The sequence below is a fragment of the Labeo rohita genome, chromosome 7 (assembly GCF_022985175.1).
Source record: "Labeo rohita strain BAU-BD-2019 chromosome 7, IGBB_LRoh.1.0, whole genome shotgun sequence".
Taxonomy (NCBI): domain Eukaryota; kingdom Metazoa; phylum Chordata; class Actinopteri; order Cypriniformes; family Cyprinidae; genus Labeo; species Labeo rohita.
The window spans coordinates 39,905,065-39,932,930 of record NC_066875.1 but is presented as its reverse complement, the minus strand read 5'-3'; the positions used below and the strand labels follow the sequence as shown (position 1 = coordinate 39,932,930).

At 35.3% G+C, this 27,866-nt stretch overlaps 1 protein-coding gene across 2 annotated transcripts in view; it reads right to left on the bottom strand.

Annotated features, from left to right (window-relative positions):
• Window positions 1–373: 373 nt before the first annotated feature.
• mllt3 (MLLT3 super elongation complex subunit) overlaps window positions 374–27,866 on the bottom strand; it is a 61,421-nt gene continuing 33,928 nt past the window's right edge. For both annotated transcript variants that reach the window (XM_051114796.1, XM_051114795.1), the window contains exons 5-13: window positions 26,990–27,028; window positions 25,820–25,948; window positions 23,323–23,901; window positions 8,750–8,822; window positions 8,362–8,500; window positions 8,111–8,210; window positions 4,428–4,496; window positions 3,968–4,039; window positions 374–928 (exon numbers count right to left, since the gene is read on the bottom strand). In XM_051114796.1, coding sequence (XP_050970753.1) covers window positions 797–928; window positions 3,968–4,039; window positions 4,428–4,496; window positions 8,111–8,210; window positions 8,362–8,500; window positions 8,750–8,822; window positions 23,323–23,901; window positions 25,820–25,948; window positions 26,990–27,028 — 1,332 coding nt within the window. In that variant the 3' untranslated portion in view covers window positions 374–796. The remainder of the gene's footprint in view (window positions 929–3,967; window positions 4,040–4,427; window positions 4,497–8,110; window positions 8,211–8,361; window positions 8,501–8,749; window positions 8,823–23,322; window positions 23,902–25,819; window positions 25,949–26,989; window positions 27,029–27,866) is intronic.

The window sequence follows — 27,866 nt, the reverse complement described above, 5'->3', positions numbered from 1 at the left end:
AGTTAAGACTTGGCTTTTTCCCACTGGTTTGGGGACAACCAATGAACAGCCTTGGGAACTGTAGTCCCCAAAAACAATAAATAACATTAGAAGATTCAACAATACACTTTCCTACTGAAACATTTGGGATAGAGGTCACTGGATTTGCTTAAGATCCTGCCTTCTTTCAAATGGCACACTGAAAACCATCATAATATTATTAATTATTTAACAGGGCAACATTTTAGAAAGAGTTCGCAGACATTGTGCAATTCATCGATTAACAGGGCTAAAAGTCTTCTTCTGTCCAGCATAATGTGAAACCATTCATTTTACATGATGATCCAAAAAACAGTGAATGTTAAGAGATGTTTCATTGCCAGTGAGATGATGATGATGTTCTCAAGTGCTTGCACAAGTTTAATATCATTTGCACTTACACACACACACACTTGAAACTCATACTCAATAAATAGACAATGTGGTAAGGCAGTGTTGAAACATGCATTCGTCACAAAGAACTTATCAAACATTCATACAATATACACAAATGTATTTTGTTTTGGAGCAAGAACATTTTTTGGCAATGTCGGATTATCAAGGCTTTTTGGGTGAAGTCCAGGTGGAGCGTAGGAATCTCCAGACTCGTGTAATAACGTTGTCATTTTCTGAGGCCTTTCGAGAGACGAGAGGAGCTCTGGAATGAAAGCGGATCCTTTCCATTGCCTTACAAGTTTCGATTTAGGAGGGAAAAACAAAAGGAGAGCAAAAGGGAGGTGTGATTTTTCCTCCTCGTTGCAGCCAGCTGCACAAGTCTTCAAGACGATCCAGAAGTCTCCAGGTAGCTTTGCAGCTTCCGAACTGTGGTTTTGTCCAGAGAGCAGAGGTCAAAGTCAAAAGTTGTGTTTGTGATGTGAAAGTGTCCCGTTTCCTCAATGAGGTTTACAATCTGCAAGAAAAAGAGAGACGTTTTGATTACGAATTGGGGCACTACTCACATTTTCCTCAGAAAACATAAGAATCTACAAAAATGAGTCCTTCAGGAGCAATAAAACGTGGCCATTCCGTTCCCCTTTTGCATCTGATACAAAGCTCCATTGACAGCAAGGAGCCTCCGTTTGCACGATATCTCGTGTCTGATTGTAATGAGGAAGATGCGTTAGCAAAGCAGCCTGTTATTGGTTCCAGGCCTCGCTGCCTCCGAAGACGGACTGAATCGGTGATTGTGAAGAGAAGGGGGGCAGTGGAGCGGCCACATGGATTAAACTGGGCCGTAATGGGACCCAAACCTGATCCGTTTCACACTACAAAGCAAAAGCCGCATATGGAAGGAATTTCTTCCATTTCTCCTGAACCCGGGCCAGAAACGCAGGGAGACCCAGAGGCCTGTTATGACATTGAAGATAGAAGTCAGCTGTTCGAGCGCCTGTAGTTCGGACAAACAACCGTGGATGTAGTACTTTTGTTTAAATTTGAGTTTAAGCAAATAACAAACAACTGTAACAGTTGATCCTTAAATATAAAGACACATTATATATACACACACGTGTATGTATGTATGTATGTATATATAGATATAGATAGATACATAGATATAGATATATAGTTACATGCTTGCATGGTTCCATGGTTAATTTTTTACATTTTATATTATTAATTTTAAATAAAAATTTACAATAATAATAAAATAATTTTAAAATAAATTAATAATACAGCTGCAAGTGATTATCGGGGTTCAGGCACTTTAAGACAATTAAGTACATATGAAAAAGAAATTATTTAACAAGCCTGTAACCAACAAAGCAATGATTAAAAAAAAAAAAAAAAATGCAAACGTCCTTATAAACATATGTGGCACTTTGGGCCTCGACCGTGTACAACGATTTTCATGCTGATAGGACAAACAGCTGTGTAGTTATAGCCATTTTTAAGGTTTTTCCCTCTTATAGCACCAACAAGTCGCCAAGCTCCACGATTTTTTTCCTGTGACCTCAGATTGAGCTATTACACAGTTGTTCTCAATTTGGAATGAGATATCTCGACTTACGGTTTGTTCTGCATGATCAGTTTTATGTGGAGATGGCTGATCCTTGGCCATTCTAACAAATACAAGAGTTTCAGTGCTACATGCTTTATAATGTACTCACCCCCTTGTCATCCAAGATGTTCATGTCTTTCTTTCTTCAGTCATAAAGAAATTATGTTTTTTGAGGAAAACATTTCAGCATTTTTCTTCATATAATGGACTGATATGTTGCCTCAATTTTGAACTTCCAAAATGCAGTTTAAATGCAGCTTCAAATTATCCCAAATGCAGTTGTAAACGATCCCAGCCAAGAAAGAAGGGTCTTATCTAGCAAACGATTGGTTATTTTAATAAAAATAATACAATTTATATACTTTTTATGTCTTGCCTTACTCTGCCTGGACTGTTTTTTCGCTGTTTTACCTTTTTTGTTAAGGGTGTTTGATCTTTGCCTGTTCGCACTGCAAAGACTGTGTCGGTACTTCTGCAGCAATGTAGGATGATTTTAAAATGATTTTTGAAGTTGAGGGAGAAAATACGTTTTTTTGACATACCCTAGCTGTCTTGAGCCAGAATACACAGAGTTCAGGGAGAGCAAGGCAAGACAAGCATTTTAGATTAAAAATGGTTTCAACTGTATTTTTTAAAATGAAAATAACTGATTGTTTCGCTAGATAAGACCCTTCTTTACAACCGCATTTGGGATCGTTTGAAGCCACATTTAAACTGAATTTTGGAAGTTCAAAATTGGGGCACCAAATCAGTCCATTATATGGAGAAAAATCCTGAAATGTTTTCCTCAAAAAACGTAATTTCTTTACGACTGAAGAAAGAAAGACATGAACATCTTGGATGACAAGGGGGTGAGTACTTTATATGCGAATTTTTGTTTTGGAAGTGGACTTCTCCTTTAATGAGTGAGTCATTCATTCAACAGATTCCTTCAAATGGCTGATTCCTTCAGAAACAAAGCGACTCTCTTTATGAATGAGTCACTAAATCACCGGCTTACTCGATTTGTTCAAAAACATGGATTCATTCAGTATTAAAATACCAACGTGTTTTACTCGTAGACGGATAACAGTTCGGCCCTGACTTTTTTTTGTAACTATCTTCATTGGCGAAACTGAGCTTAAGGGTATTGCTAAACTATATCACATTATATAAAACCATAAAGGGGCATAGTTTGCCCTCATATCTTGAATTCTAATAGGCTACATCATGTAGTCAGTCAGTTAGGCTTCCTGCATCAAGTACGTCATGTTATATTTTAGTAATATTCCATAGATGTTCCTCACAGAACAATTCTTTGTGGCTGGATAACAAGGAATAAAGCTTGCCAGCCAATGACATCAGTGAATTTTCCAGTTTGTGTTAAGCGCTGATCATGAAAGTTAATCAGTGTCATATCTTGTTGCAGAGGAGGATGATTATTATTTTACAAAACGGCAAGATTAACTTGATTAAGATGCACATTTGCACAGCTTGGACCTCATTTGGAAGGTCTTCCAGACTTGAACCACCACTGGCTTTGCAACAGAAGGGTACGGCAAATCCTTGGAACTACAAAAGTATTACTCTCCACTGTGTCAAAGCAAATAGGCCTCAAAGAACAGGAATTATGGGCCGCAAAGAGTTTACTTGGCAAGCACTTGAAGGAAGAGAAAACCTACTGTTACCAGTATGATTTATTACTGCCAGATATTCATTGACAAGTTAACGCTGTGGGTAATAACTTTAAACTTTACAGGTTTCTAAAGTTTTCAGTAAAGCACTGAGCTTCCTTGGACATCGAGAGGGAATTTTTAAGTGTCCCTTCTCATGTTCGCTCATAAAGGTCATTACGTGCTGAAAGAATACAGCACTGCGTCTCGTGCAAAGGTCCCTTCGTGCAACTGTCTGTGCAGGAGTGAGTGATTTAGAAAAGCTGACTGCTGACAGTACATGCTCCTCATTTATTACCTGCTGTAATATGTGCCTTTCCCTTAGTGCCATCAGTCTTCTGTGAAGCTCAACCAGCTCATCCAAGTACGCCTGCGGAACGAGATGTTAGATTAATCGATAAAAAAGGAGACATGTTTCAGATTGATCAATCACGCTCTTGCTAAATGTGGCATCTTTAAAATGTCATGGTGTCCTGCACGGCAGTGTTCTTGCCTTTTGGACCTTAAGTGGCAGAATAAAGCTTTAAAAAAATTGTTTAATGCACAATGTGCTTACAATAAAATATTTACATGTATTAATATTACAACAAGAGGCCAAATAGGTCATAGTGTTCCTGTAGCTCAAACAGCAAAGTTCTAGGAATGACCTGGGATTCCCAGGGAAATCATATAGACAAAATTGAATGTATATGATGTTTAAAAATATGCCATGCAACATATAACGTAATGTATCACATATGCAAAAAATGACTGCTCACCTTGTCACAGTCAATGTTTTTATTTTTGTCCATCTTCGCTTGTTTCATAGGACTCTTCACCTCAAGTATCTGCAAAATTGATCATAATTTATTTACGTCACTATATATATACATACATTTGAGGTCAAAAGTTACATACACCTTGCAGAATCTGCAAAATGTCAGTTATTTTACCAAAATAAGAGGGATCATACAAAATGCAGGTTATTTTTTTATTTAGTACTGACCTGAATAAGATATTTCACATAAAAGATGTTTACATATAGTCCACAAGAAAAATTCATAGTTGAATTTATAAAAATGACCCTGTTCAAAAGTTTACATACACTTGTTTCTTAATACTGTGTTGTTACCTGTGTTTTTTGGTTAGTGATAGTTGTTCATGAGTCCATTGTTTGTCCTGAACAGTTAAACTGCCTACTGTTCTTCAGAAAAATCCTTCAGGTCCCACAAATTATTTTGTTTTTTAGCATTTCTGTGCATATTTGAACCCTTTCCAACAGTGAATGTATGATTTTGAGTTTCATCTTTTCACACTGAGGACTCATATACAACTGAGAAAAAAAAACATTCCTGTGATTATAAAGCTACATTTTCAGCATCATTACTCCAGTCTTCAGTGTTACATGATCCTTCAGAAATCATTCTGATATGCTGATTTGCTTTTTTTTACTTTAATTAGAAGCATGTTTTTAATTAAAGTTACGTGCTCAATATTGATACTTTTTGTCAGTATTCTTTGATGAATAGAATGTTCAAAAGAACAGCATTTATTTGAAATAGAGATCTTCTGAAACATTATAAATGTCTTTACGGTCACTTTTGATCAATTTAATGCATCCATCATGAATAAAAGTATTTATTTCTTTAAAAAAAGTTACTGGTGCCAAACCTTTGACAGGCAGTGAACATACCCATTATATCAAATATTATATCTATGTTTTTTATGTGTAACATCAAACCAGATGTACAAGGAAACTCCAGTTTTAAATAGGGCTGGGTTTTGACACAAATTTGAATTCTATTCAGTTCTGATTCACAAGCTTCGATTCGATGCAGTATCAATTATTTTGGATATACAGTGGGTACGGAAAGTATTCAGACCCCCTTAAATTTTTCACTCTTTGTTATATTGCAGCCATTTGCTAAAATCATTTAAGTTCATTTTTTTTCCTCATTAATGTACACACAGTACCAAATATTGACAGAAAAACACAGAATTGTTGACATTTTTGCAGATTTATTAAAAAAGAAAAACTGAAATATCACATGGTCCTAAGTATTCAGACCCTTTGCTCAGTATTTAGTAGAAGCACCCTTTTGATCTAATACAGCCATGAGTCTTTTTGGGAAAGATGCAACAAGTTTTTCACACCTGGATTTGGGGATCCTCTGCCATTCCTCCTTGCAGATCCTCTCCAGTTCTGTCAGGTTGGATGGTAAACATTGGTGGACAGCCATTTTTAGGTCTCTCCAGAGATGCTCAATTGGGTTTAAGTCAGGGCTCTGGCTGGGCCATTCAAGAACAGTCACAGAGTTGTTGTGAAGCCACTCCTTCGTTATTTTAGCTGTGTGCTTAAGGTCATTGTCTTGTTGGAAGGTAAACCTTCGGCCCAGTCTGAGGTCCTGAGCACTCTGGAGAAGGTTCTCGTACAGGATATCCCTGTACTTGGCCGCATTCATCTTTCCCTCGATTGCAACCAGTCGTCCTGTCCCTGCAGCTGAAAAACACCCCCACAGCATGATGTTGCCGCCACCATGCTTTACTGTTGGGACTGTATTGGACAGGTGATGAGCAGTGCCTGGTTTTCTCCACACATACCGCTTAGAATTAGGGCCAAAAAGTTCTATCTTGGTCTCATCAAACCAGAGAATCTTATTTCTCACCATCTTGGAGTCCTTCAGGTGTTTTTTAGCAAACTCCATGTGGCCTTTCATGTGTCTTGCACTGAGGAGAGGCTTCCGTCGGGCCACTCTGCCATAAAGCCCCGACTGGTGGAGGGCTGCAGTGATGGTTGACTTTCTACAACTTTTTCCCATCTCCTGACTGCATCTCTGGAGCTCAGCCACAGTGATCTTTGGGTTCTTCTTTACCTCTCTCACCAAGGCTCTTCTCCCCTAATAACTCAGTTTGGCCAAACGGCCAGCTCTAGGAAGGGTTCTGGTCGTCCCAAACATCTTCCATTTAAGGATTATGGAGGCCACTGTGCTCTTAGGAACCTTAAGTGCAGCAGAAATTTTTTTGTAACCTTGGCCAGATCTGTGCCTTGCCACAATTCTGTCTCTGAGCTCTTCAGGCAGTTCCTTTGACCTCATGATTCTCATTTGCTCTGACATGCACTGTGAGCTGTAAGGTCTTATATAGACAGGTGTGTGGCTTTCTTAATCAAGTCCAATCAGTATAATCAAACACAGCTGGACTCAAATGAAGGTGTAGAACCATCTCAAGGATGATCAGAAGAAATGGACAGCACCTGAGTTAAATATATGAGTGTCACAGCAAAGGGTCTGAATACTTAGGACCATGTGATATTTCAGTTTTTCTTTTTTAATAAATCTGCAAAAATGTCAACAATTCTGTGTTTTTCTGTCAATATGGGGTGCTGTGTGTACATTAATGAGGAAAAAAATGAACTTAAATGATTTTAGCAAATGGCTGCAGTATAACAAAGAGTGAAAAATTTAAGGGGGTCTGAATACTTTCTGTACCCACTGTACATCCAATATTTGGATTTTTCAGAAATTATTGTGGATCTTTAATAATAAAGTTTCAATTACATAATTGTATTTCTGTTCCAATTCGTTTTAAATATAAACATATATAATATAAACATTTAAATGGTGGCTGTCATAAAAACTTGATGGATTGATTCAACAAATGGATCTAAACATTGAAGAACAGTAAAAATAATAATGAATATATTATATGATGCATATATTTAGCAAAATGCTCCTCTCTAGAGTAAAGTTTTCTAGCTGACTAATGAGTTTATGGTCACCATATGTGAATGTGTTTTTTCTGAGGTAAGTGTGACGTTACGTGACATTGTTTACAAGCCGTTATACTGACGTCTTTGCACGGTTGAAACACTGATTGATCGATTATATGAGAAAGGATACAAATTTAGTTGTACTTAGTTATACTCTTTCTTTTAACATACCTTCGGATGTTCATTCATGTTTATTTCATGCTGAAACTGAGATGTTCAGCTCATGTGCCCTTCGTGCTGCTGCTTAATTTAGGCGCTACAGCGATCTGTCCTCCACATTAAACAGTGCCAAAACGGCATTTACTGTTTGAATATTGTAATAAAATAGACGGAAAGTGAAATCTGAGACTTTGTTACATATCAAAAAAAAAAAAAAAAAAAAAAAATCACAAAGCTTATGCTGATTTATTGGATGGGAGGTGTGCTATAGTGCTGCATTCATTAACTGAAAAGAGACTAGACTAATCGATTCTTAGCATTTAAGAATCAATATTGTTTCGGAAAAATGAGAATCAATTAAAATAGAGAAATCAATATTTTGTTACCCAGCCCATTCACAGCTTTATAGTCTCGTGACAGTTCAATTTCTTTTTCCTCCACATATAATTTTTTACCTCATTCTTTTGATGAGCACAAGAGTTGATATGGAAGAGCTACAGGAATGCAATGACAGAGAAGGTGATTCCAGCTCACCTGGTTATTGGCGTTTTTCAGTAGAGGTTGGGGGTCATTATGGGGCAGCGGTGAAGAGGCAGAGCTATTTTCACTGTCACTGCCGTCACTTAAACTCACCCTGCAAAATACGTAACAGATATTCACCATTCATTATCCCCTTCTGAGCATCCTCACGTCAGCTACACAGCATGGTATGCAGGAATAGATATAGAAAATTGTTTTTTTTTTTCTGCAGACGGAGTTATGTGGTAGTTTTCATTGATATTTACCTGCGGTGGCGATGTGTCATTTGCGTGTGTAACGGCCGCTCCATGTCTGAGTCCATGTCATTATCTTCCTCCTCTTCAGAATCCTCTTCGTTTTCGTCTGAGTGCAAATCTGGGATCACCGACCGCAAAGGACCCAACACTACAGGTAAACAAAGAATGGCAAATGTCTACAAAAGCACTTCTTTCCTTAGTGTAATATTTCATAGGATTTATCGCACACACATCCTCAGTCATATTTCTCTAATATTAGTAAAATAAACTAACATATTGGAAGTAATGTGTACTCTGTGGGTAAGAAAAGGGGTTTGACACACTGACCCATAATAAGGCCAGGCTTTCACCAAGCTAGCCAAAATTAACAGGATGTGGCAAATATCAGAAAGGTTACCTTGCCGCTTATGTGCGCGTCCAAAGCCGGAGCTGGAACTGGAACTGGAGCTGGCTGGACTGGGCTGATCCGACTAGGAAAGAAGGCAAAGTACCAACTCAGTAAAAATAATAAGACCAATATCAAAGCAGTTTGGTTTTGTGTGCTAAAGAAGTCTAACCATGAGACTATGTGGGAAATCAGCACTTTCTGCTTTTTGAAATCTCCCAATATAGAGACTGTATCACATGACATTAACATCAAAAACACATTTGCTAAGCCTGGCACAATATTGCTTTTCCTCATAACACAAAATTGGTTTCGCAGTCTTGTAAAAACAAATCCACGGTAAAGATAAAATAAAATAAGATAAAATAAAATAAAATAAAATAAAATAAAATAAAATAAAATAAAATAAAATAAAATAAAATAAAATAAAATAAAATAAAAAAAAAATTCCCTATTTACAGGAAAAATAAAACATTTTTAATGGAACATTTTTTAAATTTTGCTAAGCCTTGCACAATATTGTTTTTCCTCATGACACAAAATTGGTTTTGCAGTCTTGTTATAACATATCCATGGTAAAACTACTATAAAATAAAATAAAATAAAATAAAAATAATTCCCCATTTATAGGGAAAATAAAATCCTTTTTTTTTAAAACAATATTTTTGAAATATATGTAATCAATTATAATTAAGAATAAAATCAGTGACATTTTTCAGTGACAAAACAGTTGTAATAAAATAAAATATATATTTTTTAATTCATATTTTTGAAATATATGTAATCAATTATAATTGAAAAAAAAGTGAGATATTTTTCTGGCTTAAAAACAAAACAAAACAAAACAAATAAATAAATAATACATAAATACAATTAGTTTCCTATTTTTTTTAAATCAATGTTTTTGAAATATATGTAACCAGTTATAATTAATAATAAAATCAGTGACATTTTTCTGGCTCTAAAATAAAATAAAATAAAATACCTATTTTTTTTAAATCAATATTTTTGAAATATATGTAATCAATTACAATTAATAATAAAATCTGTGACATTTTTCTGGCCATCTCACCATAACACAAGACGACCTAAATTGGCAAAACAAATTTATGTCCAGTTGAAACATTGATTAGAATTAATCGGGACATGAAGGGGCAATATGAGACATTATAATGCATAATAACATTTCTAATAAAATCAGTGAGACATTTTCTGGCGCAAAAATATAAAATAAAAAATAAATTAATTATTAAAAAATAAAAATGATACACCTAATTTATACATGAATTGCAGCAGCTAAACATTTTCCCTACAGAACAAGATCTGAAACTGTCCAATTGAACCAGTTCATTAGAATGAATTTAAATTTGTAACATTATATATATGACACAGAACACAGCTTGTTACTAAATAAACTACAGCATGAACACATCTGAACTATTCTCAGTCATTGCTTGGTATCATTGCTACTTTTAATTACTCAAATACTGTATGACACCTAATAACTCCGGTTTAAAAACTGACTCAGAAAGGGAACCAAACGCAGTTACTTGTGAGGCCATTTCCACGATCTTCTGTTCCACACTAGAGGCTTTGATGGGTATTAGTGTCACTTCCTCACTGTAAATCAGTGGGTTCCCCGTTCACCCGACCTAATGAAGGCTGATTTATGATCACACAGATCCCTTTGGGGCAATGTTCACACTAAACCTTCCTACTCACACGTCTCTTTACTCAGCAATTTTTTTTTTTTTAACAAAAGACACTACTACTTCAAAAAATGTTCCTAAAACAGTCAAACTGTACTGAAATAACACCAAAACAGATTTTAGCTCTCCATACTGCTGAAAATGTAAATACTGGTCTTTGCCGTAAACGAAAACAAAAGTGAAGAGAATGAGACAGTTATTCAGCGAGTAAGTCTATCAGGCTGAGGTTAAACTAGATTTAGTGGAGGCCTCTTTGAACTGTTGCATCTGTAGATTAATTGTTGAGGATCCCACAATTTACGAGGCACCTTTGAACTCGCGGGGCAATATCTCACTGCAGACCCAAGCCTCTCAGAACAATGGGACTGTGATTGACTGGATGCATGGAGGTAAAAGAGCAGACGTGTTTTTAAAGGACCCCTGTTTGCTTTTAGAGACACATGCGCCATGTTTACTGAATATACCATTAAAATGTAACCAGTCACATCTTGTGCTGTTTTGCTGTACGAATGGTTATTCTTTTTAAAGACATGTTTAAAGGAGAAGTCCACTTCCAAAACAAAGATTCACATATAATGTACTCACCCCCTTGTCATCCAAGATGTTCACGTCTTTCTTTCTTAAGTAAAAAGTATATAAATTATATTATTTTTATGAAAATAACTAATCGTTACGCTAGATAAGATCCTTCTTTCTCGGCTGGGATCGTTTACAACCGCATTTGGGATCGTTTGAAGCTGCATTTAAACTGCATTTTGAAAGTTCAAAATCGGAGCACCATATCAGTCCATTATATGGAGAAAAATGCTGAAATGTTTTCCTCAAAAAACAATTTCTTTGCGTCTGAAAAGAAAGACACGAATATCTTGGATGACAAGGGGGTGAGTACATTATTTGTAAATTGTTGTTCTGGAAGTGAACTTCTCCTTTAATATCAGTGAAGTAGCCAATTTAGTCCAGAATGTCTGGTTTTATAAAGGTAAATTTAAGACCTTTTTAAGACAAAGACAATTTAAGGAATAAACTGATCTATACGTTCTCAAAATGTAAATGAATTGTATTAGCAACAAATTCAAGTTCCTACAAAATACAGCTTCCTACAGATTTCCACTGCTTTTTGATTCATTTTACGAAAACAAAAAAGCTCAGCCATGATATAACTTTTAATAACTTTTATGATGATACTGCAAAAACATGTGCTTTATTAGTATTTTTGTCTTGTTTTGGACTGTCTAAAGAGTCGCATAATAAGATAGATGCCAAATGACAGAAATATCTTGTTTTCTGAGAAAATAATCAATTGAAGAGAGTTTATGATTAAAATGAGAACAAATGTCCAATGGGCTCAGATAAAGTATTTACTACTTACTTGCTTGATTTAAGAGGATTAGATATTTGTATTGAAAAATGAGACAAAAATAGAGCAAGATATAAATTTTTTGTAGCATATGAATTTAACTTTCTGCCCTGAATTGAGACCGTTTAAGGCCTTAATTTATGGAAGGGCTCAAGACTTTTTTAGACCTGCAGAAACCCTGCTGTAATCACAAAATTAATGTTGCATTAAACTACATTTACACTACCAGTCAAAAGATTTTTAATGTTTTTTAAAGAAATCTCTTCTACTCACCAAGCCTGCATTTATTTGATCTAAAGTATAGCAAAAACAGTACAATTTTGAAATATTTTTACTATTTAAAATAACGATTTTGAATACATTTAAAAATGTCATTTATTCCTGATTTCAAAGCTTAATTTTTATCATCATTAATCCAGTCAAACGATACTTCAGAAATTATTTTAATATTCTGTTTTGCTGCTAAAATAATAATAATTATAATTGATGTACTTTGGATCAAATAAATGCAGGCTTGGTGAGCAGAAGAGACTTCTTAAAAAAACCAAAAATCTTACTGTTCAAAAACTTTTGACTGGTGCTAAATTTGATGCATTAAAATCATTATTTTAGACCGGCTTAATTTTCTTTGAATGCAAATGTTCATCATTTATTTGCAACATATTTTAGCTCTGCAAATTTTTTGTTAGCAAAACAGGATGTGAAAAGTGGGTGTTTGGCAGTAAAGACTGCTGGTACTGACACCTAAGTGGCCTTGACAGCAGAGCAGAAAATGAGTATGAAAAAAAAAAAATGTTTTAATTATTAAATTTCTTTTGGACTAACTGATGTTTTACACACAATAAGACTGGGAATGTGCAAATACATATGATCCATTTTGATTTTGTTCAAACTCTTCTGCATCTTAGATGCTTCTATCGCACCATAGTTGCAAATGTCAGCAATTAAAATTGTCCACCTGCCACTATGAAAAGAAATACAACAGCTTCCAAATGCACATCCATGCAAGCATTTAGAAACAAAAAAAAAGAAATCATTATTCATATAGCATTAACAAAAGAGAAGGTTAACATAGTCCTTGCTCAGAAAACGCTTTCAAAAAGAGGCTCTTGTGAAAACGGCCTGTTCTAACAAAGCAAAATGAATGTAATGATGTTCTTTTAAAAATACATTCAGTGCAACAGAGAAGTGAGCTGTAAGTGGAGCGAATTGGACTGATTAACTGCAATCCACAAAGACTTCCCGACCAAATGGAGGTATAATACAAATCAGGCTTATTGTGGTAAATGGGGCCGAGGATAAAAGAGTAAGAAAGGCGCTCTGTTACAATTGCCTTCCTGACTCTCCACTTGGCTGAAGTTTTAAGGTTTAAAGTTACATTAAAGTCCACTCTGTTTTTCTTCGCTGTGCTCGCGTTAAGTTTAAATTTGTACTCTAGCTGGAAACGCATTTTACAAGCTTTCTGAAATTGCACGAGGTGGAGGAACATTTTGAGAGCTCAGGAAAAAAAAAACAGCAAGAAAGTTCAATGCGAAACTATTAACCTAATTCCTCTTGGAGAGCGGCCGGAGAGGAAATCTAAAGAAGCTATTAAAGTTAATCTGAATTAATTTGTTTACATTCTTCTCTGATGAGCACTTGGTGAAACTGAATCGGGTCTCTTGAACAAAATGTACAAGGAGAAGTCATTCAGCTCCTCAGCGAATGGAGAAAGTGAGTGTGGGATTTATAACAGGGCTAGTACAGTGATTATGGCTAATGGCTAAGAAAGGTTTTAGAATCCTCTTGGGAAACGTGGCTAACGTCGTCTATTCAGTTGAAACGGACCAGGAGGATGCAAATTAGATCACCTTGTCCTCTTCTTTGAAATCTTCACTATACTAGTGAAATCTTGGTGCACTGACTATGGTAGTTCATCTGAAATTTAAGAGGGGTTGAGTACAATTTTCAAGTATTAGATTTTTTTTTTTGAAGAAATAAATACTTTTATTCAGCAAGGATGCATTAAATTGATCAAAAGTGACATTAATGACTGTAAAACCTGTTCTTTCGAACTTTCTATTTATCAAAGAATTTTAAGTTTCCACAAAAGACAAACTTTTATTAGGCAACAACTATTTTCAACATTAATAATAGGAAATGTTTCTACATCACTAAATCAGCATATCAAAGTGATTTCTGAAGGATCATGGGACACTGATGACTGGAACAATGGCTGGTGAATATTCAGCTTTGCCATCACAGGCATAAATTGCATTCTAAAATATATATTATATATATTATATACTATATAGCGTACACACAAAAGAAGTGTGTAACTTTTAACTTTAATGTGCTATTTATATTTGATTTGACCCTTGATGTAACTACATTTTAGGTTACCTGAGAAAACAGTTTTTACAGTGCTCTGTTGCTTACCAAGAAATTCTATTAAAAAATAATTCAGAAAAATCTTAAGCAGAATAGTGCAATTCTTATATAATTCTTCCAAAATATAATATAATATAATATAATATAATATAATATAATATAATATAATATAAAGCAGTTATTGGTCATGAATTCCCTTTTTGAGGTCAATTAGTTATTAGGCTTGCAATATAATATAATATAATATAATATAATATAATATAATATAATATAATATAATATAATATAATATAATATAATATAATATAATATAATATAATATAATATAATATAATATAATATAATATAAAAGCAGTTATTGGTCATGAATTCCCTTTTTGAGGTCAATTAGTTATTAGGCTTGCAATATAATATAATATAATATAATATAATATAATATAATATAATATAATATAATATAATATAATATAAAAGCAGTTATTGGTCATGAATTCCCTTTTTGAGGTCAATTAGTTATTAGGCTTGCAATATCATATCATACCATATAGGTCAATTAGTTATTAGGCTTGTAATTAGGCTTGTAATTTCTAATATAATATAATATAATATAATATAATATAATATAATATAATATAATATAATATAATATAATATAATATAATATAATATAATATAATATAAAGCAGTTATTGGTCATGAATTCCCTTTCTGAGGTCAATTAGTTATTAGGCTTGAAATATAATATAATATAATATAATATAATATAATATAATATAATAATAAATATTTAAAAAAAAAGGTTATCTAAAACATCCCTATGAAGTACAGTTTGTACACTACTACACTTATGTGTGACTGTAAATGTCTTAGTTGTAGAGCCATTTTGTCCACAACCATTAAAGTATTCAATCTCTACAGTGACTGATTTGTCACACATCATTCTTTTTCTATGAAACCTGTAAACCGCATTCAACAGTTCTAACTCTATAGCGACACAAACTCGATGCCTGAGCATTTACTATAATTCAGTCAAATGGCTTTTCCCAGCTCATTTCTGTATCTGTCCTGTGTGCAGCACATTATTTCTTCTGCACGGTCGCAACGTTAGAAGTGCACAGCGGTGCATGTACGCAGCTTGGAGGAAACGTTGTGAGCACATGAGACTTCTTCGTTGATAATCTCAAGTTATGAACCTAGATGTCTGAGAGAATTGCGTCAGTAATACGTTCATACTGCAGGCAAATGTGGCCCAAATCCGATTTTTTTGTTCACGTGACTCAGATCTCTTTTTTTCCATTACAACGTAAACGGCACAAACCACATGGAATCTGATCTTTTCATTTATCAACAGTGCGTGCGCACAGATGTGTGTAATGAGTGCGTAAGAACAGTTTCACGCAGTGTGTGAGATCTACCAACTTGTACTTATATATAGGAATGTGTGTAAATATAAGGACAAAATATAGAACTTTTTCTACGCACTGTTGATAAATGAGGTGCCAGATGTTTGCAGTGTGAACATTCATATCGGAATTCATGACACGTCACTCTAGATCAACATTTGTTACGATTCTGACAAACGTTGATCTAGAGTGACATAAAAGCCTGAATTCCGATATGACTGTTCACACTGCGGTCGCATTGCAAAACATCTGACCAGTGTCAGATTCAGTACCATATATGAAAGTGGCACAAATTGAAATTGAAAACTAACTAAATCTGATACAGTTCAGATGTCTGCAGTGTGAACAATCATATTAGAATTTATGTGACTTTGTCACTCTAAATCAACATTTGTCACGATTTTACGCTCATGGGAGTCACTTCAAAGATTTTACATATCCAAAGTTATTGGTAGTCAGTGGAAATACAGTGATGTACCAGAACTCATAAGTATTACAGTGATAACTCCTAGTCTTTATTTTTCATATTAACTGTGCATAATTTCGCTGGCCTCTATGGCAGATCACACATAATCGCTTACTTAATGTCCTCCATGTTTACTTGCGTATGACAGAGTGCTGTGCAAGTGTTGCCAAGTTTACAGTTTTCCTGCCGAATTGAGCTACTTTTTCCATTGTTGTCACAGGTTGTTTTTTAACTGTGGGTTGACCCCACTAATGTGATATTATCCCCTGGAACACAGCTGGGTTAGTTTTGGACTAGTTCTGAAAAGCAATTGGGCAAATTTTGTTGTGAAAACTTGGCAACCCTGTTCGTACTGTTCTTTTGCACATACGGGTCAGTTCAGAGCCATGATCTGATCACACTGGAAATCTGATACTGGCCTCATTTAAAAATGTAATCAGCTAAACAAAGAAAACAGGCCTGAGCAAAAAAAAAAAAAAAAAAAAAAAAAACAAAAAAAAAAAAACATGAAATCCATTTATAAAGTTTATTCTTCCCAAATTCCATTTTTTCCGTTTCAGTTTTTCTGGATTATTTTTTCTCCACTCCTTTTTAATGGTTAAATTAAATTTTATCAATCAAATAGCATGTCTAATTAATTAAAATCATGAAACTTATACAATTTCACATCAATTTAATAAAGGTTTAACAAAAATGACATATTTAGGGCCCCATGTTATATTTTTCTCACCATAGGTTTTATTGTTATCAAATTCTGTGTTTTAGCATGTCTAATTATTTGAATGCATACTTAATTTATTTGAATTTATTCTTAAAGTAGCCTTATGAATTTTTTTTTTTTTGTACCCCCAGAAATTTACCCCCAATAAACACAGAAAATGCTGTGTATTTAAAATGTTCTGGTTATCAAATGAAGGCATAAAACATTAATTTAATTCATCTTTTAATTATTGAAAATTAAGCAAACTTTTTTTTTTTTTTTGGCAGGGAAGGGGAATTTACTATTAAAATTAAAACATGAAATGTTGTGTCATTATACCCTAAAAAAATATTGTTTGTTTCATTTTAGTGGTAGTAGTAATAGTAGTAATATATATGTGGCACAATGTCTTCAAGTTAAACCAGACTTTTATTTTACCTTTACATTTCTGTGTGTATGTGATATAACGCTAGTTTTCCTAAAATGGAACGGTCAAATGCTCATGAAGTGACTCTCAACAGATATTGTTTATGTATTTATATCCTCATTTATTGAGAGGACAGACTCAAATCACTGCGAACATCACGCGCGCTTCTGTGTGTGTAGTAAACAAAACCACTCGTCTGCTCCATTCATTAAACAGAACATGCAGGATTCACATTTAAATGATATTTTTGCGGTGTAATATTTACAGATACTAGTCCATATTGCAATTTGATTTAAGTGTAATGACCTACTTTTGATTAATTCATTCGTACTTTGACAAATTCCGTGACATTCCACGTTATTCAGTAAATTCTGTTTTTATGACTGGATTCCGCGATTCCATCTATAATATTTTAGCATCATGGTGATCTCTAAAGTTCTGTTTTTGTCCTATAGACTTGCCCTTACTTAAAAATCTGGCTACTGTGCAATAACTACAGTCTTCTTTTCAAACAACATGTTTAAACCCACATCCACCATCTCCTCACACAGCACCCGCCTAAAACTATTCACCACGGGCGTCCTCACGGTGCCTTAAACCTACAAAAATACTGCAACGAATCGAAGGGAGAATATAACAGCGCGCTATAAAACTGTTACGGCTCACTCACTCGACTGGGGGTGACAGTGGTGCTAGTGAGAGTTGCTGGCAGGGGGCAGGTGCTAAAAATCTCCCGTGAAGCGAGTCGACAATAGGGGCTGCCAAAAGTCCTGCAAGCAGGGTGGTAAAGACACTTAACTTCAACCCCTTGGCGAGCCTGTGGAAGAGCAAAGTTGCTTCTTTGAAGTTCCTTTCCCTTCATTCTCACTGTTTTTTTTTTTTTTCACCCTTCTTTCTTTTTTCTTCAGTCTGCATTTTACTGCCTGTTTGTCCGTCTGGGAGCCTAGCTGACATCAAACGCATGGTCAGGGTTCTGCGCTGTAAATCAAGCCGCCTTTCTCTTACGGGCCGCACCCCTCTTCCCCAACTAGATGCTTGTAAAAGCTCATCCAAGAAGCCCTGCACCCCTTAGACAATAAAACTGATGTCATCACTCATGAGGAAAGACTAGCATGTCTTTAAGCATGAAGATCATCTGGAGTGTTTAGGTTCAAATGCCTGAGAACATGAAGAGAGAAAGAGACAGCCTTGCTGTCACCCAAACTTGAGTAATGGCAGAGCTGTGGCTATGCAGTAAAATGCTACATTACTTTTTTTAGAGCTAATGAAAAAGCAACTTCCATTAACATGGACACGGGCTGCAGTTTGCGGTGACAAGCGGACCACCAAACTAAAACGATGCACTAAACCAGTCGAGCGCTAAACACACACATCTGAATTATTAAACATGTAAAAGTCTGTTAAATGCTATTACAAGACAAATGTGGTGCTTAAGCGACGTGGCGTTAACAGACATGTGTCAACACGTGATATATAGTTGTAATCAAACATTTACATGAATTATGATTGTCATTTTGTAACCAATTATGGACTTAAAATACCAACGTGTTGTCTGTATATACTTTAAAACACTGCAATAAACAAAAATGAAAGCCTTCTTCACACGAGCTTCACGAGTTTAGCAGAGGCAAAGCAGGTGGTCACTAGCAGCACCACACAGCTGGTCTGTGGCTTTACGACCATCGCCTCTGCTGTGGTGCCATAAATCTACCAGTGGCTCTGAAACTGGCAACTGCTCTGCTTTAGGACTATTGTCTCATTCCCTTCAAGCTCGTGAAGCTCTTCGCTTATGGAGGACGTCACATAAACAGATTTTAGGATTGAGTTACATCCACCCCCCACTAGTCTTTTACTATAAGCGAGATAAACTGCAACATGCGCTTTGGATTTGGCCAGTGACTGTGGCACTTAACTTCCCTTAACCTGTACTTAAATTTATCTAAGGATAAGTACAACATTATTTTGGTGTTATTTATATATGACAAAACCATAAGGATCATAGGGGTCAAGATTTTCATTGATGTATGGTTTTTGTCAGGATAGGACAATATCTGGCTGAGATACAACTATTTGAAAATCTGGAAGCTGAGGGTGGGGGAGAAAAAAAAAAAAAAAAAAAATCAAAATATTGTGAAAACCACCTTTAAAGTTGTCCAAATGAAGTTCTTAGCAATGCATATTACGAACCAAAAATTACGTTTTGATATATTTATGGCAGAAAATTTACAAAATATTTTCATGGAACATGATCTTTACATAATATCCCAATGATTTTTTTGGCATAAAGAAAAAATCATTAAAAGTAAATCATACAATGTATTTTTGGCTATTGCTACAAATATACCAGTGCTAATTAGGACTGGTTTTGTGGTCCAGGGTCACATATATTATTACAGTATTTCTTCTTTTTTTTTTTTTAATTAAAGTGAATTTAATTTAATTTTTTAAAATTAAAACTTCTATTTAAGTTAAATTTATATATTTCAGTTAGTTGGCAAGTGAACATTTAAAATTTTAAAGTTTTCAAAGCTTAAGTTTTCCATTTAATATTTATGTTTTTTTAGCTATATTTCGATTAACAAAATTTCAATAGTTTAGTTAACAATAACAACGCTGATTAAGTATAGTTTGGATAGGTACAACATGAGGGAAAAAAATACTTTGAAGTGTCATAAAACAAACCCAAACACCTATTGCAGTACTCATATAACTCATATATAATCTGTCAGTAAACTAGCCAGTAAAAACCAGAAAACTAGCAATATATTAAATATATTATATAATATAATTTTGTATACTGAAGTATATTATGCCTGCAAGTTTAATGAGTCTATCCACTAATGCTTGTTAGTTATGCTCTAAAAGTCTAGAAAACATCACAAGCTAGACTATAATAACCATAGTTCAAACCACTGATGCCTTGTTAATGTGGTTATCATAACTAGTTTAACATCTAAATGCAATATGTATAATATAAATAAAGAAAATAATTAAATTCCTCTAACATTTATGAAAAAATACCAGGGATAGTTCACCTAAAAATGAAAATTCTGTCGTTAATTAGTCACCCTCATGTCGTTCCAAACCGGTTTGACCTTCGTTCACCTTCAGAACACAAATTAAGATATTTTTGATGAAATTCAAGAGATTTTTGACTCTGCATAGACAGCAATGCAACTGACAGTGTGCAAAGAAAACAAAACAAAACAAAAAAATTTTCTTCCGCGTTAGTCTCATCTCTTGTGAACTTGTGTCAAAGACTGATACAGAAGAGAAGAAATAGTTGAATAAAGTTACTTCTGTTTTTTTGTGCACAAAAATTATTTTTGTAGCTTCATAACATTAAGGGTGAAGCACTGATGTTACATGGACTATTTTAATGATGTCCTTACTGCCTGGGCCTTGAACGTGGTAGTTGCATTGCTGTCTATGCAGGGTCAGAAAACTCTCGGATTTCATCAAAAATATTTTAATTTGTGTTCCAAAAATTAACGAAGGTCTTAAAGGTTTGGAATGACATGAGGGTGAGTAATTAATGACAGAATTTTCATTTTTAAATTTAACTATCCTTTTAAGATTTACAATGGTTTACTATTCAACCATAGTAAAACCTAAGGTAAATGTTGATAAGGACTGTATATAAAAAAAAAGAAATCTGTTATTTTTAGGACAAAATGCTCATCAGGACACTGCTGACAGCAAAAAGGTAAATTATCCATCAAATTGTCCATTTCGCATTTATTCTGTCCATTCTGTTTCTTAAAATAAAACTTGATCATTATTTACCAATGCTTATTACAGAAAAGCAACTGGAAAAAACGCAGGCAATTACAATTTCCTCTTGCTAAACACTCTTTTACTGCCCTTCTAAACACAGAAATAGACTGTGTGAATGTTAGCCGTAATGTTGATCAGAGCAGAGCCATCAGGGCCTTACAGACCTGGTGACCCAAAGAAAGCAGCACCTGGTATTCGTCAGTTGTCAAACACTGAAGTTTCTTTCCTTCCCTTTTTTTTAAAGGAGCGAGTTTAAAGGAAAACTCTTAGCTATTCATGGTGTCCTTTCCCATTCTCCTCGGGTGTCATAAAACCATAAATCTCGTCTCAGCACTTGCCTTCGGGCCAATAAAACAACCCCCGTTTTATGAGCTGCTCTCTCGCTGAAGGTAAATGAACCTTGCCACTGGTGACACCGCCTAAGCCTAAAACATTCTAGACCTACTATAACTACTACTATTACTATCTTCAAATGAAATCAAGACTAAATTCACTGACTAGGCAATTGGCAGCATTGCAACCTGCCTTGTGATTGGCTCTCCTCAAGTCTGGCAGCGATTCAATCCGAGACATACAATCCACAATACGATGAAATGAAACTGGTACAACATCAGTCCTTTTGTTTTGAACAAAACCCAAACAACCTAAATAAGGAGCCTTTGAGAAACTACCAGACTTCCTGTCCTGAAAAGCTGAGAGGTCTAGCAACGGGCGGCACTGATTTTCTGCACCCAACCCAGACAAATGGGGCCTCAGCTCCTGGACACCCACCAAGTTTATTAGATCCCCTCGCGCACCAGACCTCCATTATCACAGCCCACTAAGAGCCTGTCTCAACCTCTCCGTTTGATGTTTACAGAGAACCCCACGTCCTACAAAAGGTCTCCACTAATAGTCAGCCACATCGTTCGAACACAAAGGCTCACAACATAGACTATTGAAATTCATTGTACTTTTCCATAAGAATGGTGGCACGACTGGATGCATTGAACTAGAGATGCACAATATTAAAATTTAGACTGATAGCATTTGGCTGACAGTTATTTTCATATCCTACAGTTGAAGACAAATGTTTACATGCAACTTACAGAATCAGCAAAATGTTAATTATTTGACCAAAATAAGAGGGATCATACAAAATGCATGTTATTTTTTTATTTACTACTGACCTGAAAAAGATATGTCACATAAAAATGTTTACATATAGTCCACAAGAAAAAATAATAGTTGAATTTATAAAAATGACCCTGTTCAAAAGTTTACATACCCTTGATTCTTAATAGAATGTTGTTACCTGAATGATCCACAGCTGTGGTTTTTTTTTTTTTTTTTTTTTTTTTTTTTTGTGATAGTTGTTAATGAGTCCCCTGTTTGTGCTGAACAGTTAAACTGCCTGCTGTTCTTCAGAAAAATCCTTCAGGTCCCACAAATTCTTTGTTTTTTCAGCATTTGTGTATTTGAACCCTTTCCAGAAATGACTATGATTTTGAGTTTCATCTTTTCACACTAAGGACAACTGAGGGACTCGTATGCAACTATTACAGAAGATACATTAAGAGCCAGGGGGTGAAAACTTTTTGAATGTGAAGATCAGGGTAAATTTAACTTATTTTATCTTGTGGTAAACATGTAAGTATCTTCTGTAGCTTCTGAAGGGCAGTACTAAATGAAGAAGAAGAAAAAAAAAAAACATGATATTTAGGCAAAATAAGAAAAATGTACACATTCTGTTCAAAAGTTTACACCCCCTGGCTCTTAATGCATTGTGTTTCCTTCTGGAGCATCAGTGAGCGTTTGAACCTTCTGTAATAGTTGCATATGAGTCCCTCAGTTGTCCTCAGTGTGAAAAGATGGATTTAAAAATCATACAGTCATTGTTGGAAAGGGTTCAAATACACAAAAACGCTGAAAAAACAAAATTAGTTTTTTCTGAATAACAGCAGGCAGTTTAACTGTTCAGGACAAACAAGAGACTCATAACCAACCATCACTAAACAAAAAAACAAAAAAACAAACAAACAAAAAAAACAAACAGCTGTGGATCATTCAGGTAACAAGACAGTAGTAGTAAGAATCAAGTGTATGTAAACTTTCTTATACATTCAACTATTATTTTCTCTTGTGGGCTATATGTAAACATCTTTTATGTGAAATATATTATTCAGGTCAGTACTAAATAAAACAAATAATTAACATTTTGCAGATTCTGCAAGGTGTATGTAAACGTTTCACTTCAACTGTAGGTACAAAAAAAGCTGACCAAATGCTTACAGATACTACAATACCCACTTGAGGTACAACTAACCAACTAGGGAAACCCAGTGACTAATTTTCAATATTGTTTTGTTCAGCTATAACAATTAGAAATTGACTTACATCTGATCGTGTGAACGCGTTGTCGTCCATGTCCGAGTCATTCGGGTCCAACACATCCTGGAAGGGCGGTAACGCTGATGGTTTTCTCTTCTCTGAAAGTTCAGTGTTTTGCAACCTACTATGCCGGATTTGTGGCTTGTCTTTCAAAACCTTTTTATCCGAATGTTGGTGCTGCAGCAAGGTAGGACACGCTTGCTGCTTCTGCGAGCTCTCTGAAAAACTGCTTTTCCGTTTTTTGGTAACATGGCCTTCGCTGTCCAACCCAGGCCGCCGTTTACTTTGTCCCAAGCTTGAGAAGCTGCCCTCCGATGAACGCTGCTCCTTCGACGTGGTCTTGGGCTCCTTGAATCCCATCTGGGGAACGGGCCGATCTTCCTGAATTGGTTGATTCTCTTTGGGTTTTTTAGAATCTTTAGAGAGTTTTCCAGAGTCCTTGCTGAAATCTCTGAAGGCACTTTTGGACTCTTTTGAGTCTTTGGAAGGCTTGTCCTTATGGTCCTTAGACGGCTTGTGGAGCTTGAGGGAGCTGCTGCTGATGTTGTTTGTGGTTGTAAGAGCACTGCTGCTTTTGGACCCGTCCTGTAATGAGAATATGACAATATTAGTCAAGAGAAATTGTTGAATGAAGTCTTTTTTTTTGTTTTCTTTACGCACAAAAAGCATTCTTGTACCCTCATAAAATTAAGGTTGAACCACTGATGTCACATGGACTATTTTAACTATATCCTTACTACCTTTCTGGGCCATTTGAATGTTTCAGTTGCATCGCTGTCTATGCAGAAAGCTCTCAGACTTCATCAAAAACATCCTAAGTTGTGTTCCAAAGATGAACGACAATGACAAGATTTTCATTATTGGGTGAACTATCCCTTTAATGCCATATTCATATACCATAGTATTTACATGGTCATGGTTACTATACATTTGGTTAGTGAAATGAATAACAATACATAAACTACTGCTATAAATATGCAAATATTCAACTTTCCTATCATTATAGTTGACAAATGATGTGTATGCTCAAGCAAACAACCAAAGCCAGATGTGAAACATTTCCATAAACAATTTTTCAGTACGATCCTGAAAACAACACCACTGGGGGAAGGGCAAACTCAGAGCTGGAACGGGGGATTTTGGTTGCCTTTGGTTGACTTTAATGACAGGGTTTTCCTATCTTCAGGTCAAGATAACTAGCCCCTGTCAATAAGTCATTGATGCAGTTAAGTCATTAAGCAGTCTAGACAGAAGAGGTGTTACAACCTGCCCAGACTACCTTTAAACCCAACTTTTATTGTTCTACCTGATACAGAAATGGACAAATCCTTTGAAACTGGTTTGAAACTGTTTAAACACACTGAGAACAAAGGTGAAATGTTTAAATTAGCTTTAAAACTAAAAGTCATTTTAAATGGTTGAGAAAACAGCAATGTTTAAGACATGATTAGGTTTCATTGATAGTCTCGTTACATTTACAATCAGTTATAATGGACAGGCTTCAGTACATTTTGGCAGCACACAAAGGGGAGGAAACTTCTATTCTCTAAATTTAAAAAAAGAATTGCCATTATCATAATGCTCAGTGCTATTAGAGCTTATTGCACCTAGTGCATTTTGCCAAAATGCAAAGAATATTTCTCCAAGTAAGCTCCAGTTTTGCATTTTTCAATGTCACACAGACTTTTCCAGGAACCATTATGGTTGGCAATCAGTCAAAATCTTCAACATTAAATTAAGTGGAGGAAGGGGAGAAGGACAACAAAGCGCAGATTGTCATTTTTGTTTTTGCTAAAGCGACCGGTGTAGTAGTGCAGGGGAGGTTGGCTGCGAACGACCCTTGATCTGTCAGCAATCCATCACACGCAAAGGGCCTGTTTGGATTGGGAACTGTTTCCATGTGCACCGGGGACTCTCGTAACTTCACTGTAAGAGCTAGCGTACAAAACAAGCTGCTTAGCGGCTAAGTGATATTGCACAGGAGACTACAAATAAATCTAAATCAAGGAAACATGGCAGTGTGTAGTCAAGCAAGATTTACTAGCATTACGGCTAATGTGGTTTAATAGATGCGCGGATAAAAAGCTGCCGCGTCTGAGGTTTTCTCGCACTAATCTGTTTGCTTCTGATAAAATTGATTGTTTTCTTTAATTAAAATGCCGTTACGCACTGTGTGTTGGAAAACTGTAAATGTGTTGGTACTATATGTCTAGATACGAATCTTTTCGCACATGCAGAGCACCGTTGTAATGGGACACCTGGTGAGTTCGTTTACGTCATCGGAATGCTAGCATGTGCTTTCTCAACAGCCAAGAAATGCTCGACTTAAGCCAAGTTTCACATCTCGAAAATCCTTGGAGTTAAATAGCCCCTAACGTCTTTCAACTTGCCAAATATGCAGGATTAAGCACTTGGAGAAACTGGGAATTTTTCAAATGCCGAAACAAAGTCATGCAAAGTTTTCTCAAAGTTCAGACACTCAAACTCGGAGATGCACGCTCACCTTTGACCCTGGGAAAGACTTGCTCTTTTTCACGTCAGAGAAGGTCAATGTTAATGAGCTGCTGGGTAACGTGGGCAGCTTTAGATGCTGCCCGAACAGAGATGTGGAACCCTCCTGCATTACCATTACCTGAGAGATGAAAGACAATGAACACAGGGATGATCAATAAAAACTACAGGTTTATTTCAAGATGTTATTTACTGTTTAATTCAAACATTCAATGTCTTGATTATACATAATACACAACACAGTCCAAAATTTTGGGGTCAGAGTAAGATTTTTTTAAAATTAAGATTTAATTTTGATTTCTTTAGTATTTATTTTATTTTATTTTATTTTTAGATTTAAATTTTTATTACGATTTCATTTTTATTTTAGTAATTATTTTATTTGTATTTATTTATTTATTTAGAAATTACTTTTATTTAGCAAGGACACATTAAACTGATCAAAAATGACAGAAAACACTGATAATGTCACAAAAAGATTTTTATTAATACATTTTATTAGGACTTCATTTATTTTAGTAATTATTTTATTTATTTATTTAGAAATTACTTTTATTTAGCAATGACACATTAAACTGATCAAAAGTGAGAGTAAAGACACTGATACTGTTACAAAAAGATTTTTATTTAATATAAAATGTATAAAATAAGGCCTGTTCTTTTCAGCTTGAAAATTAAGCTTTGCCATCATAGGAATAACTTACATTTTACAGTATCAAAACAGAAAACAGTTATTGTATAAATTGCAAAAGTATTTTATAATATTGCAGATTTTACTGTATTTCTGATCAAATAAACGCAGCATTGGTGAGCATAAAAACTTTTAAAAAATCTGTACAGTCCCCAAGCTTTCAAATGGTATTGTATGCCAAAATCTGTTATGTTTATGTTTTTCACTGACTGGAGCTGCCGTGTTTCATTGTGCACAAACAGCCTGTTTTTCCACACAAAGCTAGGAAAAGGAAAGTTGTTTTTGATGTAGAGTAAGTTATTGTGTTATTGTATTTTGAAGATTGTGATGATAGCATTTTTTGTTATTTGGAGTAACTTAAGCAAGTAAATTGCTCACAATATGGTACGAAAATAGTGTAAACTTCAAAATAATCTGAGAAAATGCTGTTGAAGTTCCATTAAACACATTGAAAATGGGGTTTGTTCTTACTTTAGAGTCCTCTGAAGATCTTTTGTGAGGATCCCGTTGCTGTAAACAAGTACAAATATTACAATTTAAAAAAAATAGACTATGAATCAACACAAACCTCTACAGACACACACACAAACACTCTAACACCTATTTGGCAAAAACACTCTGCTTACTTCAGGCCTGATGTAATGACAAAATGCCTTTCATCAGCCAAAACAATCAGGTAAATTGGAAAGGACCTTCCTCAGTCACCACCTCGCTAAATTGATATTGCTCTAGCGAACGGTTCTCTCTTAATTAAAACAACTTCCCGCACAACTGCCCGTTTGCCAATAAACTGTTTCGATTCCTGCCATGCCTCATCTGTAAGCCAGACAAGCACCAAAGGAGATGGTGTCATAGCCTCAGCCATAAAACATTCGAATTACTGGAATGAGGCAAGAGAGGGCGAGCTAAAACTACAGAGAGGGCCCTCACAAGAATAATAATTTCTTTAAATATGTCTTGAGGGTAAAAGCGTCCCAGTTCATGACTGCTGGTGGAACTTTAAAATAAGTCCAAGATCAACAAAACGAATAAATGCAAGCCAGTCGATTCATAAAAATCGTGTGGATCCCTTTGGCGCGGGCCCAAAGACAACTCAGGTTTCCTCTAGTGATAGATGGTCGAGTTAAGACTAGCCCAATCAAATCCTGTAAAGTTACTTATTGTCTCAGTTGATGGGAACAGTAATTCCATTAGGACAGATTGCCTGACAATGGCTTTCATCTCTGGAGGACTGTTTGCTAGGACTAGCAGAGACAAGCAGTAGGGGACATCCTTGCATTTTTCACCTGCAAACGGAGGGAACGCATTTTGAAACCTCATGGGGCTAACTAGTCATTTCCCCTGCATG